Source organism: Sander lucioperca, chromosome 11, assembly GCF_008315115.2.
Source record: "Sander lucioperca isolate FBNREF2018 chromosome 11, SLUC_FBN_1.2, whole genome shotgun sequence".
Classification (NCBI taxonomy): Eukaryota; Metazoa; Chordata; class Actinopteri; order Perciformes; family Percidae; genus Sander; species Sander lucioperca.
Window position 1 is genome coordinate 12,004,732 of NC_050183.1, and position 16,243 is coordinate 12,020,974.

Genomic DNA, 16,243 nt, shown 5'->3' on the forward strand with positions numbered 1-16,243 from the left:
CAACAGTATTTATTGACTTTATTAATAATATGATTTCAAAATAAAAAATAACATTAAAATAACATGTTTTGTCCTTGTTAACAACTTGCATCATATGGCCACATGGTGGCATTGTAATGCCAAGTTTTTATTTTCAAAAAAATACCAAATTGTTCAGCACATCCAGTTCATTTGTTCTGCTTGGACCACATATATGGAACATGTTTCGGACTCCACCCTTCCCCCCACTTTTACCCCCGTAAAAAAAAAAAAAAAAATCAAACCTTTATAAATACAGGCAACCCTGTCCCCTTGTCACAGACACAATATAACGACCACTGACACAGGAAACATCCCGTCTGCACATGCCCACTCCCACCCCCCCTCCACATATTTGCAACCATTTGCTTTATATTTTTGCCTTTTCCTCATCCTCTAAAGATCCACACAGTAGATAGTCTACCTTTGCTGTATTATACAAGTAATATATATAATATAGTCTCAGCTGAAATGCTCCACTCCCACAGACCTGCAGAGTTGTAAAGCGAGAGGGACCGGAAGTGTTTCTCTCCATTCTTTTATTCCCAAATTTACTTTTTTCTTTCATTAATATTCACAGACTCTTCTGGATAATGTAACGATTTTACTTTCTGTTTACTTTCAGATCACAAATTGCAATTATTTCAACGTATTTGTCGTTTTGGCTTGGCGTGCGGCTCTCAATACTACAATACCCATGAGACTCAGCGGTCGTTGCCATGAAGAAATAGCCAGTTACCGGCACATATCAGTGAATTTTAAACGGTGTATCGGTGCAGTTGTTAACAAAATTCGGTGCCGTATTGGCAGAATTCATCCAAAAGTGGCACAACATTTTTAAAAGGGGAACCGATTTAAGGTGCAGATTGTAAAATCAGTTTAGCATCCATAAAATGTAAGCTCTGTGATTGAATGTTTTTTGCAGCAAAGCTCCTTGGGAGTCGTAAACTAACCACAGTTATTCAATCATTTGGACTTAATGATTGAACCAGGAGTTTCATGTTGATCAAAGCCGCAGAAGTGCTCCAACTGGGAGTAACACAGCACTGTCTGTTGGGGAAAAAAAGAATGGCACTTTTACTTCCGGTACCAAGGGCGCTCAAAACAGCTCCAACCCACTTCACAACTCGATTGTTTCCTATGATGCGTTTCTTCAGGCTCAAGTTATCATAACATAATGAAATTAGGTGAGCGTTTTTGTTTTAAGTAAAGACTTCTATGAATGAGTAGAAATAAACACTCAAATCACAACTGGACATGACACAGAAAATAAACATTCATAGCTCAACAGTTTAGTTCCCTGAACCAAAGTGTTGGACTACCCTTGTCCTCCTTCTGGTCCAGTTATTCCTACTGGAAGCAGAGGGCGATAAAGTTTAGCTCATTCAGCAAACATTTTCCAACACCTGCTTCTTGGTGTTCAGCTGTCATCAGAATCATAACACACAAAAACATCCAGGGAACATCCCCCATAACTGTTTACGCCTAAAATAGATTCAACAGGCATTTTGTATGTGAATAATAGTGACAAATCATGCCAAAATAGAGACAATTAAATAAGAAACAAACAAAAAGAAAATGGCTGGCAAAGAAAAAAAAAAAATCAATTCATATCGTATTGCATGTAAATATTGTATAAAATCCTTAAAAATACAGTTCAGGTAACTACTTAAGTACTGAAGTCATCACAGCCAAAAGTGCAGAGGTCCATAAATAAAACATTGACTGTGGGTAGACAGTGGGGCTTCTCTCGAGTCCCTATGTAACCTCCCCTTCTCAACCACTACAAGGGACTGAATGAGTGCCTGGTCAAAGGTCAGAGTTCATGAACTAGGACTTAAAAGTTCCCACATCGATGCACAGAGAACAGGAAGGTTGGTTTTTAAAATCTCTCCTATCGCTGACAAACACACTCGCAGATGCACAAACGTCACTCACACAAGTTGCAAAGTTCATTCTCAGTAATCACGGCCTGAAGTTCTGTTGACAGAGGCACACCTAGAGAAAATGCGTGTGGGACGGGGGAAGAAGTGAGGGCAGGAGGGGGGGTTACTGCAGGGCACATAAGGCGGCAGGAATCCAGGGTTTTTTCTCTTTTTGAGACACATTTTCCGTGCTAAGACGGCGTTTACAGCAAGGGCAGAGGGAGTGTGTACATGTCGCTGAGCCGAGCAGGCAACAGAAAGAGAGAGAGAAGTATTAAAGCTATCAAAAGCGTCAGAATAAAAACACAGAAAGAAAACAGAGGAGGAGGGGAGGGAGGGAATTACTCATTGAAGGTCTGCACCACAGTGGGCTGGTGTATGTGTGTGTGTGTGTGTGTGTGTGTGTGTGAAGCCTAGAGGGGCCACAGGAACTAACACACCAGGGGCCTGAATCAAGAAGCAAGTTCACCTCATTCTGACTTTCTTTGGGGTTTTCTGGCTTCACAACACCTAACACTAGTGATCCTGGAAACCGGTCCCACAAAGCTAGCTCCTGGCTCTGTTAACCCACAATTTACCAAAGTGGGTAGGAGTTTCTTTACATTGAAGAGGTGTAACAAGAAATTATTTTTTAATTAATTAATTATTAATTATTATTATAAAACTGTGGATCTCTCTGGGGAAATTATGTCAGAGCAGCAGCAAAAAGTAATGAGTTAAAAAGATCAAGGTAGGCAACAGAGTGAATGTAACAATATTTACATATATAACATAAAAAGTAAACAATAATGCTCAAATGCAATAATCAAATACCAAAAGTAATAGGCTATAGGGATTCACCGGTCCAATCAAACTCTCAAATAGCTGGATCTGATATCAGTGACAATAGGGCCGATCTATTCTATTCAATTCTGTTTATACTATATCCATACCTGTTTAAGTTCTTTAAGTTCTGTGTTTAAAAGGTTTACACTTGAACTGTAATTCCGGTTTATTTTTAAGATTGTATTACCAAGTTGCCGTTGCACAATTTATTATTTTAATAATAAATACAAATTTAGTAAATTTATATTTATTTGTTACATTTTGTTTTACAAAGTTAGGAGGGCAATGTTTGAGTCAAGCCTGATGTTTTGCCTTACACATAAAAGAATGATCCCAGTCACTTCCACACAGTGAGGCATATACAGCATACTAATTAAACACTGGTATGGGATCGGTACTCCCAGGTATCGGGACTGAAAAAGTCGGATCAGTGCATAGACTATAGCTAATAGTGGGCTTTGTGATATGGGCTTCATTAAATTGTACAGTGACTCCATTATCAACATGTTTTGGAGTGAGAGAGAATTGATTGACATTTCTGCTTCTATGTTTCTCGATCATCAAACGAATGAAAAAGTAGCACCGTTCCAGCTGCAAAAAGCTGGAGAGTAAATGTGTACATAAAAAGGTTTGCTCATTATTCCATGGCCACAGAAAATAAGAGAGACCTCTAAATGGCTGGCAGGTGTCTGTTTGAACAAGGTCATACTTCTAGACACCGGAAACGTAGTTCCTGTCACTTTAATTTTAGTTAAATTGTTTTAAATTAGTGCACAATGTTAATTAAACTGCATGTAACAATAGCAACCATACTGCTTCACACTGGCTTGCTCTTAAAGATAACATAACCATGGGTTTAAACAGTCTACCTTTATTTCCTTTGGAAAGTGGCTACAACATAAGTCTGATCATGCACTCCAAAGTATCCCGATCTTAAAAATGATAAACTCAACGTGTATAAAATGTACTATTGGCCAATTATCAGTGTGTGTGAATATTATTTAAATGTTTAATGAAGATGATATTAGTAGTTATTTCTTTTTATTTATGATCATCGTCACTGTGTGTCTACTCCCTGCATGTTCTTCTGAGCTGCAGCAATAGATCATTAATGCAAAATAGACAACTCTGTGCCAATTAAAGAATTTCAGTTCAATTAAATGTGACTGTAAGTGTCATTCAAAATTGAGAACTATGGCCAACTTGCTTTGTGCAACATGCTAGAAGCACTGTGGGAAACTGCTGGGCTTAAGACGCTGACGATGAACCGCAACGTTGGCGGTTTGAGTCTGATGGGGGACCTTTGTTGCATGTCATGCCTCCTCTCTTCTTTCCCCCGATTTCCTGTCACCACTAATAAAGGCTCAAACATAAAAAGAGTGAGTTGTGCTACAAACGTATCTTAAATGTCTGATATAGTTAGCATGTAAAGCCGGCGTGTGAACATGTTGCTTTGTGCTCATTATTACCAATCGTTGACAGGTTTTGATGTAATCCTCTAAAGTGAAACTTCTCTTAAGCTGCACCAGTTCAGTGATCTAAACTAGTTAAAGTGAGCCAGCTTTGTTGAGACTGGTCTGCCTGGGTTTAAGGTATCAGTCTAACCCACTGATCTTGCTTCATAATGCAGACCCCTGAGAGTTACATTTAAATATTATGCGATTATTTAGGGAAAGAAAACACAAGGAAGGGTTTCTTTAGCTTATTTTCTGCCTACATGCCCTTTTTGTTGACGCTCTTCAAGTGCCTGGTAACTTGGTATTAAACGCTCCTTCTTTAGTTCAAATACTTCAAATCGCTTGAAGAGGGAACCCCGACCCTATTCAACGACAACCGTCTCACAAAACACGTCACAGCTGAAGCAACTGTTACTAGAGCTAATTACTGTGAGTAACTACCACATAGTTACACAACGCTTCCTCTTTAAAACACTGAACCTGAACTCAGAAAGCAAGAACATAAAAACATGACCACCATCAGGGAGAAATAGTGGTCTTAAAATTTCTAGAGGGCTTAACAGAAATGTCACTGTTAAAATGACAGCCTACAAAGACACTGGAAAAGGAGAAGCAGATATGGAAGCCATTAAGACAATACTGGATATTCAGGCATCCCTATTAACACTTGTTTCTCCAAGGGGGGTATTTGGGGGGGTTCAATCTGTGTGACCATGGCTAACAGAGCGCACACCCCCCCCTCACACTGCGGTCGCAGAAAAAGGCACTAGAGTGGGTCGCTAGCCGTAGAAAAGTAAAAGCGATATACATTCATAGCTCACAGGTTATCTTAACCGCAGTCTGGGAATAAATACACAAAATGCACTTGTAGAAAAATAAAATGTAAAAAAGCGTGGCCCCTATTATTTTTTTCTTCTTATTTTTGGATTCTGGGAGACAAGTATGGCTACTTTTTCACGGCTTTTTTAACCCCCCCCCCTCCCAACTGTACCCTACCCAGCACTTAGAAGGCAATTCAAGAGTGATCCTCCACTGCTCTGGCCGCGACCAGTCGAGCCCTTTCATGCACGCCAATATGAGAATACAGAGGAGAGGAAGGATGGAGTGAGGGGGCTTTAGTGGGAAAAAAGGGGGGTGGGGCTGTTGGTAGGAGGTCAAGGCTCAGCTTTCAGTGCGAGGAAGTAGAGGGGAAACTCAACAGAACATGTTTTTAAATGTTCAGATGACAAAGAAATCTCATCCACACACACACACACACACACACACACACACACACACACACACACCTCAGTGTCTTCATATACAGTGTTAAGTGTAAGGACCTGGGAGACAAACGTGTGCATGAATCTGGGTACCACTTTACTTTAACCCTCATCCCTATGTAGCATTTATAAGTCTTGTAAAGATGTATAACACACTGTAATGGGGATATAAGTACATTTATTGACATTTTTAAAGTGTTTATAAAGGTACAGTAATTGTCATGTTTGTATTTTACTATGTCATTCATTATCAGTTTATACGCCAACTTCCACGTAGGATTAGTTATAGTACACTTACTTAGATTAGTTTACGACTACATTATAGTGTGTTATAAACCATTGATTCAACATTTATATTCTGCTTAAAAATGCTGAATAGGGGAGGTTAAAGTCAATTATTACCTGAATCTGTATTTGTTTACTGTGTGTATGAAGGAGGAAAACCGGCTGTTTGTGCTAGAGCTTCAAGAACAAAGAGAAGTCGGCGCACACACACACACACACACACACACACACACCTCAAAGAGTATGTTTGGAGAGAAATGAGCTCCAGCTGACAGCAGGGGGAAGGGGACTGAAGTGTTCTGCCGAGTAAGGAGTGTGCGTGTGAAGGGGGAGGAAGAGGAGGGGAAGTATTGGGTTTGCAAAGGCGGGAGTGCAGGAGGATGAAGGAGGGGGTGTGGGGTGCATACCACAGCTCTGCACGGACTCAAAAAAAGAGATGTGTAGTGAAAATTCTGACTGTAGACAAAGTTCAGCCACTCTGCTCCTCCTCCACCCTCCCTTCCACAACTCCTCCACCACCTCCTTCAGTTTCCTCCCAGAGTCACGTGAGCGTGGTGTGTCTTCATGTGTGCTTGTGTTTGTTCGTGTGTTTCTGTTTGTGTGGTAGTTGTTCGATGGTTCAGTCGGGCCTGTGAAACGGCAGTGACATGATGTGGCTGATTGTCCCCTCCTTAAAAAGAGGAGACATGGTGGCGAGTCTACCTCCGCCGCCGCCATCCACAGGCCGGTTTCCCCACGCCGGTTTCCACTTCCTGTCACGTGGCCGTCGCCTCCAAGTAGCTCTGTAGTTTGCGGACGGTGGACTCGTCCAATGAAAAGAGGTCAAAGTCAAAGGTGGTGTTGGTCACGTTGAAGTGGCCCGTCTCCTCGATCAGGTTCACAATCTGACAGAGGAGTGATCAAGTATCATCACATACCATCATCATTTTTGTTCTTCAGATTACATTATTCCTGAAAATAACTCAATATACAAAAAAGATGTTTACATCGCTCACCAAGTTACAGTTTTCAACTTTTTCAGTACTTCCCAGTAGTATATAACAATATTTCCTAATGATATAATCTAGTTAATGTAATCTATTGAATCCAACCTATTTAATACGACCTGGACATAGATAAGTGACATAAAATGTATAGATGGAATAACCAATTAAAAATGATAGATTGATTTAAGTTCATGCTAAAATCGACACTTGCCCATTGTGAGAGGATGAGCCTCCTAGCTACTGTAGCTATCAGTAATGACAGTGTTTGCTACAGGTCTGATGGTGCTGACTGAAACAAAAAGACGAACTGAACAGCACAATCCACTGTCGCAACCATTCCACTTTTGGTTTATCAAAGTATGACGCCTCCCAGCATCCTGCAATTGGACATTACTGCCTAATATTACTAACATTATTACTTAACGGTAGGCAAGAGAAAATATGTTAAATAAAATATATTTATTTCAGATCACATTATTCATGGAGAAACTCAATATGTAAAACGACCTTTTGGGTTCACCGCTTTGCAAAAATGCAAGTCATGGGTTTTTCCATGTATGCATCAAGTTCTCCAGGTTGCTTTAGTTTATATTATTCATATCACATTGATTAAATGGTACCAATACATTTTCCCGTACTATACTTATTCATTTTGATAAACATCATGCCATATTTCATTGTTAGACAGTATCAAGTGAACACACACCTGCTGTAAGACGTTACGCTCCCTTAAAGCCATCAGTCTGCGATGGAGGTCCACCAGTTCTTCTGTGTAGGCCTGCAGTTTACAGAGGAAAGTAAATCTGATCAGTATTAGGGCTGTTATATTTTATTTGTATTATTTTAAACTTCTGTATGAACGTGGAAAAAATGATCCGTCTGATCCATTGCATGCCTCTAATTAGAGCATTGTTCTCTTTGTTATTGCAAAATGGAGGAAACTAGCGAGGCTTTGCTGACCAGAGAATCAGGATATGAAGGTAAATATGGTGCAAAAAGGGAGAGCTTGTAGAATACAATGTGAGAACTTGCAGAACAAAAATAAAATTTGCACTTGTAAAAATTTAATTTGCACTTGTAAAAATAAAATTTGCACTTGTAAAAATAAAATATTCACACACGTGTTCTGAATTTGAAGTCATACAAAGAAAAAAAACATGAGAGCTTGTAAAAAAAATCTGAACTTGTAAGTTGAAATTTGCACTTGTAGAAAATGTTCACACACCTGTATTCTGAATGTGAAGTTACAGAAGAAATATTCACAAATGTGTAGATTGATATTTACATGAACACAATGACAGCTGCAACCTTATAATGCAACATTTACTCTTATACTTTTTTTTTTTACTCTGGTTCATTTTCCATCACAACCACAACTCAGTGATTACAACCTCTCGAATCTGTCACTGCAACTTCACATATGTGCTCTCTCGCATCACAAAGTGGCGAATTTGCGCACCTCGACTTTCACAACACTCTTGACGATACATTTGGTGCAAAACTAATTTGTACCTGTGGACTTAGGCTGTGGAGCTCTGAGCTAACAGAACGGGAAAAGTCTTCTTATATACAGTCTATGGGAAAATCAGGGTTTCTATCGCCAGATGAGGGACAACTCTGTCCGGCTTATTTATGTAGCATGGAAACTTGGTGGAATAGCATGCTAGCGTTAGCTAACTAGCAGCCAGCCCGCTTCTAAATAAATACCTTTTAATTGTCTAAACATTTTTAACAGTCAAACTAAAACACTGGCGGTGAGCTCCACGGCCTGCAGCCGCAGACGGACTGTCATCAGTGGGTAACAGGTGCCAAGTTTCGCATCCCTGCCGAGAATTGCATCCACTAGGGAAAATAATGATTTTATAAGGCAAAGTACTGTTTAAAAACTAGGCAACAGTAAATCTCTTTGTCATGTTCATCAATAATGATTAGGATTTTAGAAGGTTTAGAGACATCAATGTTTTATCAGACTCTGTAGTAGCATTTCCTTGCTACCTAGATGCAATTTTCGGCAGCAATGAATTCTGCAGAAATTATTGTTTCCGACTGCAGGTTGAGGTCGGCAGCGAAGCTTTCTGGCAAAAGCAGTGTTGCTACGCTGGTCGATCCCCACTGATGACAGTCCGTCTGCGGCTGCAGGCCGTGGAGCTCATCGCCAGTGTTTTAGTTTGACTGTTAAAAGTGTTTAGATAATTAAAAGGTATTTATTTAGAAGCGGGCTGGCTGCTAGTTAGCTAGCTAACGCTAGCATGCTATTCCACCAAGTTTCCATGCTACATAAATAAGCCAGACAGAGTTGTCCCTCATCTGGCGATAGAAACCCTGATTTTCCCATAGACTGTATATAAGAAGACTTTTCCCGTTCTGTTAGCTCAGAGCTCCACAGCCTAAGTCCACAGGTACAAATTAGTTTTGCACCAAATGTATCGTCAAGAGTGTTGTGAAAGTCGAGGTGCGCAGATTGGCCACTTTGTGATGCGAGAGAGCACATATGTGAAGTTGCAGTGACAGATTCGAGAGGTTGTAATCACTGAGTTGTGGTTGTGATGGAAAATGAACCAGAGTAAAAAAAAAAGTATACGAGTAAATGTTGCATTATAAGTTTGCAGCTGTCATTGTGTTCATGTAAATATCAATCTACACATTTGTGAATATTTTTTCTGTAACTTCACATTCAGAATACAGGTGTGAGAACATTTTCTACAAGTGCAAATTTCAACTTACAAGTTCAGATTTTTTTTACAAGCTCTCATGTTTTTTTTCTTTGTATGACTTCAAATTCAGATCACGTGTGTGAATAATTTTTACAAGTGCAAATTAAATTTTTACAAGTGCAAATTTTAACATACAAGTTCAGATTTTTTGTTCTGCAAGTTCTCACATTGTATTCTACAAGCTCTCCCTTTTTGCACCATATTTACCTTCATATCAGGACACCAAACCATCTGAGAAGTCAAGTTTGGAAGCATGTTGGTTCTGACACCACAGGTAAAAGAAATGAGGATCTTGCTTCCGTCTTTATGGTTTTTGCATTTTTCTGCAAAGTAGTGAATCTAGAAATAACTACGGTTACAAACAAGGGGTGTTAATGGTGTATTTATTCAATGTTGTAGGGTGGTGTTTGACACCAAAACATATGGTTTCTTTTTGCTCACTTAAAGTGTCCTTTGAATTTAAGCAGTGTGGGATTCAACCTTTTTCCTAACGTCTCAACAAAATCCATTAATTTGAGCACATCTTCTAATGTGAAGGAGTAAGATCAGTTTACCAGTTTCATTTCACCACTTCATGAATCAACTTGTTACAAAGAAGAAAAAAAGATTTATTTTTAAGGTTCATAGGCCAGTCTGTCTGCACATCTTGATCAATAAACGGTCCATTACTCCATCTTCAATTCATTAATGCACTTATTAAATGTGGACAAAATATTGCATGTGTATATTTGTGTGTTAAAGCATAAAAAAAGTTTGATTTACCCTTCCTACCTTGTCGTATCCCTTCTTCAACACCTTCTCTGAGCGAAATGAGGAATCTGGACTCTTTCTGCCTGAAACCTGCAGAAAAGGAGAGCAAGACAGAGGGAAAGGAGGAGAGAAATTAGAGAAAGAGAGAGGATACAAAGAAGAGAGACAGAGGCAGTGATATGAGACCATAAAACTATCTGGGACACTGAAGACAGTGGAAGTGGAAGCCTGGCGCAGTCCTCAAACCCTGTGGTTCCCATGTCTTTGTGGAATGTCTTTAGGCTATTTTATGTTGGGTAGGAACCAAGACATTAAAAATACAGCATGTACTGAATTTCAAAATAAGTTGTCTCTGTCTAAACGAATGCCTTTTTAATATTGGTTTGATAGTTTTACTCATACATGGGATTTATCAAAACACACTAAATACATTTCTTAAGTCTATTTTAATTACAAAACCACAAACATACACAATGTAATGCTTTAGGAAAATTCCTGTTGGCCAAGGATAATGTTGACAGCTAAACACTGAAGAATACTGGATGGAGAAAAAAAACTAAGTAACGCATTAATATTGTTATGCACAAATAAGACCAGAATCAGTAAACAGTAGTCTACAACCATAAAAATCCATGTTTGGTTTTAGTGTTTATTTTCTAGTCAACTATTTCCGTCCCTTTCAATACATCAATGAAAGCAGGCAGTAAAATGAGGTTTGTGTGACTCACTTTGTTATTGGAGGAGCTGTGTTTCTGCGGGGGCGGGGCGGGGTCTCGACTGGGGCTGTGCGAGCCGTCACTGCTGTCACTCTCGCTTTCCAGGCTTAGTCTGACATGGGGGACAGGGCAAGGTCAGAGGTCAATCTCACACACACACACACACACACTAACACACTAACAGACAGAACACATTGTCACGCTGCTTAGCATTGTAATTGGGTGCGCGTGTATTAAAATGATTTGCTGCTAATATGGAGCTGGTTATCATTTGGTGAAGGAGACAACAAGAGTAAACAATATTAAGAAGAGACAAAAAACTGGTGAGGTGGGTAAAGTTAAAGGCACCTTATCACCTTAGAAGTTTACTGCACGTCACCCTGTGCGAGATCCGTCTAATAAAATCTGTTTCAGTCTGTACGATACCAATTTTGAGGCATGTCAGGTTGTGATAAAAAAAACTGTTGAATTGTAGTTCGACGATTTACTGTAAACAGAAAAAAAATACAGATGCAAGCAGAAAGTTCCATCTACCTGTATTTATGTACAATTTGCACGTATAGAAAACCTGAATGGAAATGCAGAAAATTGGATGAAAATTCAAAACATCGCAAAAAAGTTGGTGGAAAAGTGGGTCAATAGTGACTCAAAAGCTAATGCAATAAAGTGCAGTGGAAACAGACTTCGAATAAATGATGGTGTTGTGAAGCTACTGTGACTAAGGCCGGTTACACACTGGATGCGTCGCGCGAGCGTGTCAGCCGCGTGGCGTGTCCGTTTATATTTCAGCTCCCATGTTAACAGGTTAGAGCTTACATGCGTCTCACGCGCGGTTCGAGCCGTGCCCGAGACGCGTGCCTGCTAGAAATAGAACCGACGCCTATTTTTCACGCGAGACGCGAGCGCGTTGGAAGCATTTCCAGGCAAAATAGAATAGGAAAATATGTTTATATGTCATTTAGACACAAATGCATATTAATAAATGACATCTTGATGTTTGAAAGTCTCTAGGTTTTGACATCAATGTAGATATAAATGTAACAAAAAATTTCAGAGAAAAGATTTTCAAATATTCCACCTGTCATACAGAACAAAATATTCTGTAACACATTTTGCAGCGCTGCGTCAGACACACTTCTGGTGTGTAGGACACAGAAAAATCCACGCAGCCGCCACGCTTCTGAGACGCAACAGAAACGCCACGCTCGCGCAACGCATCCAGTGTGTAACCGGCCATAAACGTCCACTGAAGTGACGAAAAATGGCAGCAGACAAAAACATCAGATGTGTGGAGCGATGAGACTGTAACCCTTCTCAAAGAACAGTGATGGGAGTAACGCGTTACAAAAGTAACACAATTACAGTAATGTATTCCTTTTTGCTGTAACGCATTACTAATCAATTTTAATATATCACTATATTTAATATATGTAGTAATATTGATGCAGTTACAGTCTCGGTAACACGAGTCACAACGCATTTTAACCCGACATTTAGTTGCGTTTTGTTTTTTTAAGAATTCACCAACACCGCGAAACATTTTAGCACAGAAAAAAAAAAAAAAAAAGTCTGAGCGTCATTTCCTGTTGCTGGAGTTGATGCCTGAGATGACCACAGAGACGGATACATTTGCAACATGACAATTATTTTTTTGGGAGTTATTTCGCTGAGTTGAAGTGAGCTGTCCCGTCACTGTTCCCGTGGTCAAAGCCAGAACTAGAGACGGTACGGACAACATCTGTGTCCCAACATGTAACGGTACGTCAGCGCTGACAGCCGTGTGTCCGAGCAGCTGACAGATATAAACATGTCTGGAATTAATGTTTAGTCTTGCTACACGTAATATCATTACATTGTATCAGCGGTGGAAAGTAACTATGGCGTACTTCAATACAATTGTAAGGTACTTTTAAGTACTTAGGGTATTTTGATTAATAATTTATCTCAGGTATCTTCCCACAGGCCCTGAAAACTGCAGTCATTAAGCCACTCTTAAAAAAGAACAATCTAGACACGTCACTAATGAGCAACTATAGGCCGATATCAAACCTTCCATTTTTAAGTAAAATCATTGAAAAAACGGTTTCTCAACAACTGAACCTTTTCTTGTCACTAAACAACAGTTTTGATGCCTTCCAGTCGGGTTTTCGACCACACCACAGCACTGAGACAGCTCTTGTTAAAGTCTTTAAAGTGCCCATATTGTGAAAAAAAATCACTTTTTCTGGGATTTGGGGTGTTATGTTGTGTCTCTGGTGCTTCCACACACATACAAACTTTGAAAAAAATCCATCCATGCTGTTTAGAGTGAGATACGGTTTCTGAATGTGTCCTGCTTTCAGTCTCTGGGTGAGCTGTTCAAAATCGGCACGGCTTGTGACGTCACAAGCCAAAACGAGCAGGCTAACCGCAACCATTAGCTTGTAGCGTTAGCATGCTAATGCTAACGCTAGCATGCTACGCTAGCATGCTACCTCGTTCTCAGTAGCAAAGCACTGCTACAACACACACAAGTTCACCATAATCTACAAAAGAACTACTTACATGTGCGCCCTCATTTAGAAGTCTCCCAGCTAATCCTGCCTTGTAACTGACTGAAGTTGTAGAAACAGCCTTTCTTTTACTATCTATGGAGCTAGCTAGCTGACATGATCTACATCTGAGCTACTGGGCATGTGCAGTGCAATCAAAGATAGTACAGAAGAAGAAGAAGAAAAATTAAACCATGTAAACCTATTCTGGTACAACCTTAAAATACAATTATGAACCTGAAAATGAGCATAATATGGCTGCTTTAATGACATCCACTTAAACACAGATAGTGGCAAAATTTCAGTCTTGGTATTACTTGATCTCAGTGCTACATTTGATACGGTCGACCATGACATATTACTAGACCGATTGGAAAACTGGGTTGGCATTTCTGGCTCAGTACTAAAGTGGTTTGAGTCTTATTTAAAGAATAGGGACTACTTTGTGTCTATAGGGAATTATACATCTGAGCATACAAATATGACGTGCGGAGTTCCCCAAGGCTCAGTTCTGGGGCCTCTCCTGTTTAACATCTACATGCTTCCACTGGCTCAAATTATGGAAAACAACAAAATAAGTTACCATAGTTGCGGATGACACACAAATTTATATAACCTTATCGCCAGGGGACTATAGTCCAATACAACAACTGACTAAGTGCATTGAACAAATTAACGACTGGATGTGCCAGTACTTTCTTAAATTAAATGAAGAAAAAACTGAGGTGGTTGTTTTTGGAGCAAAAGAGGAACGATTAAAAGTCAGCACTCAGCTTCAAACGATAATGTTAACAACAACAGACAAAGCCAGAAATCTTGGTGTAGTCATGGACTCAGACCTGAATTTTAACAGCCACATTAAGACAATTACAAAGTCAGCCTATTACCACCTTAAAAATATATCAAGGGTTAAAGGACTTATGTCTCAGCAAGACTTGGAAAAACTTGTCCATGCTTTTATCTTCAGTAGACTAGACTACTGTAACGGAGTCTTTACAGGTCTCAATCAGACAGCTGCAGCTGGTTCAGAACGCTGCTGCTCGAGTCCTCACTAAGACCAAGAAAGTGGATCACATCACTCCAGTACTGAAGTCTCTACACTGGCTTCCAGTGCCTCAAAGAATTGATTTCAAAATACTTTTGCTGGTTTATAAATCACTAAACGGTTTAGGGCCAAAATACATTTCTGATCTGCTAGTACACTATGAACCACCCAGACCTCTCAGGTCGTCTGGGACAGGTCTGATTGTTGTCCCCAGAGTCAGAACTAAACGGTGGGGAGCAGCATTTAGTTTTTATGCTCCACATATCTGGAACAAACTCCCAGAAAACTGCAGGTCTGCTGCAACTCTCAGTTCTTTTAAATCAAGGCTGAAGACCTATCTATTTGATGTTGCCTTTCTTTAAATAACTTCATTTCTTATACTGAAGTTGCATTGTTGACACTGTATGACAATCTATATAAGCATATAAAAGAGAAATTCCTATTTTATCTGCTTTTATATATTTAACTGTTTTAATTGCTCTTTAATGTTTCATTTCTTATACTGCACTGTAACTTTTATTCTTGTATTTTATCTGTTTTAAATTTTTTAATCTGTTTTCATGTAAAGCACTTTGAATTGCCCTGTTGCTGAAATGTGCTATACAAATAAAGCTGCCTTGCCTTGCCTTAATTTTATACTTCTACTCCACCACAATTCAAAGTCAACTAGGCCTATTGTACATTTTACTTCACTATTTATTTTATAGCTTTCGTTACTTTGCAGATTCAGATTAATAATACAAAATATTATGAATAAACTATGATGTATTAAAGTGGATAAAGATGAGACTTTAGTGATTCCGTGGGGAAATTCACAAGCTACCTGCCATGTCAAAGCCTACTTCCGCTGTTATTTTGGTGAAAGTGACTCAAAAGTAACGCAAAAGTAGAGTAAAGACAGTAATATTGTAATATAACTAATTACTTTCAAATGACAGTAACTAGTAATCTATAATGCATTACATTTTGGAAGTAACTTGCCCAACACTGTCAAAGAAATACATGAAAGATACATAAATGTCATATTTTCATAATGTTTTTACCATTGTTTTCATTTGTTCAAGGTTTAAGCTGCGCTTTTTCAAATACATCATCTTGTTGCGCCCTCTTCTTCTGCAATAGTTTAATGGCAAGCGACTGGATAATATGTGCCACCAGTTGTTTATCTCGATGCTCTCAACTCCTAATATTTGCATAACAGTGGTGGATGGAAAAGCGCAATAATTTGCATATTTTCTTGAAATTAGGTTAAAATTTGCACTAAATTTGAATGAAAGCTTTGCAAGAGATACGTCGCAAACTTGTTTGCCACACTCATGCAGCAAAACAATAAACAAGATTTGACCATACCACTGGCACTTCTATTCATCAAAAAAACTCAAAAGAGTAGAAGAGGAGAGTGTGGACCCTGTCGCGGGCAGGGAAAAGAGTGCAACATGCTTAATGAGTTTGAGGTAAATGTGTGTTTTAGCAGGAGCAAGTTTGAATTTGTGTTACAGTGCAATCTAGGACCAATCTGTTTCTGACTGATGACCAAATAGGGAGACTGACCGAGAGTCACGGTTGGGGGGGTTGGTCTTGATGGGCGTCTCCTCCTCTGAGCTGCTGTCGTCATCATCTGACTCTTCTGACTGGATCTCCTCCACCATGGATCGTAGAGGGCCTGGGAGAGGAGGACAGAGTCCCACAAACGATTATACAACTCACCTCAACCCTTTACCTCCAGAAA

General features: G+C 39.4%; 1 protein-coding gene across 3 annotated transcripts in view; it reads right to left on the minus strand.

The window, feature by feature from the left end:
- LOC116056269 (protein ENL-like) overlaps nt 1-16,243 on the minus strand; it is a 31,806-nt gene continuing 15,563 nt past the window's right edge. Inside the window, exons 8-13 of one of the 3 annotated variants that reach the window (XR_004898781.1) lie at nt 16,066-16,177; nt 10,951-11,050; nt 10,235-10,312; nt 7,465-7,536; nt 5,978-6,656; nt 1-5,511 (exon numbers count right to left, since the gene is read on the minus strand). Coding sequence is in view for 2 of the 3 variants with exons in the window: in XM_031308439.2 (XP_031164299.1) it covers nt 6,528-6,656; nt 7,465-7,536; nt 10,235-10,312; nt 10,951-11,050; nt 16,066-16,177 (491 nt within the window). In the remaining variant the exon portion in view is untranslated. Of the gene's footprint in view, nt 6,657-7,464; nt 7,537-10,234; nt 10,313-10,950; nt 11,051-16,065; nt 16,178-16,243 lie in introns of all 3 variants that reach the window. The other 2 variants (XM_031308440.2, XM_031308439.2) reach the window with 2 other exon arrangements.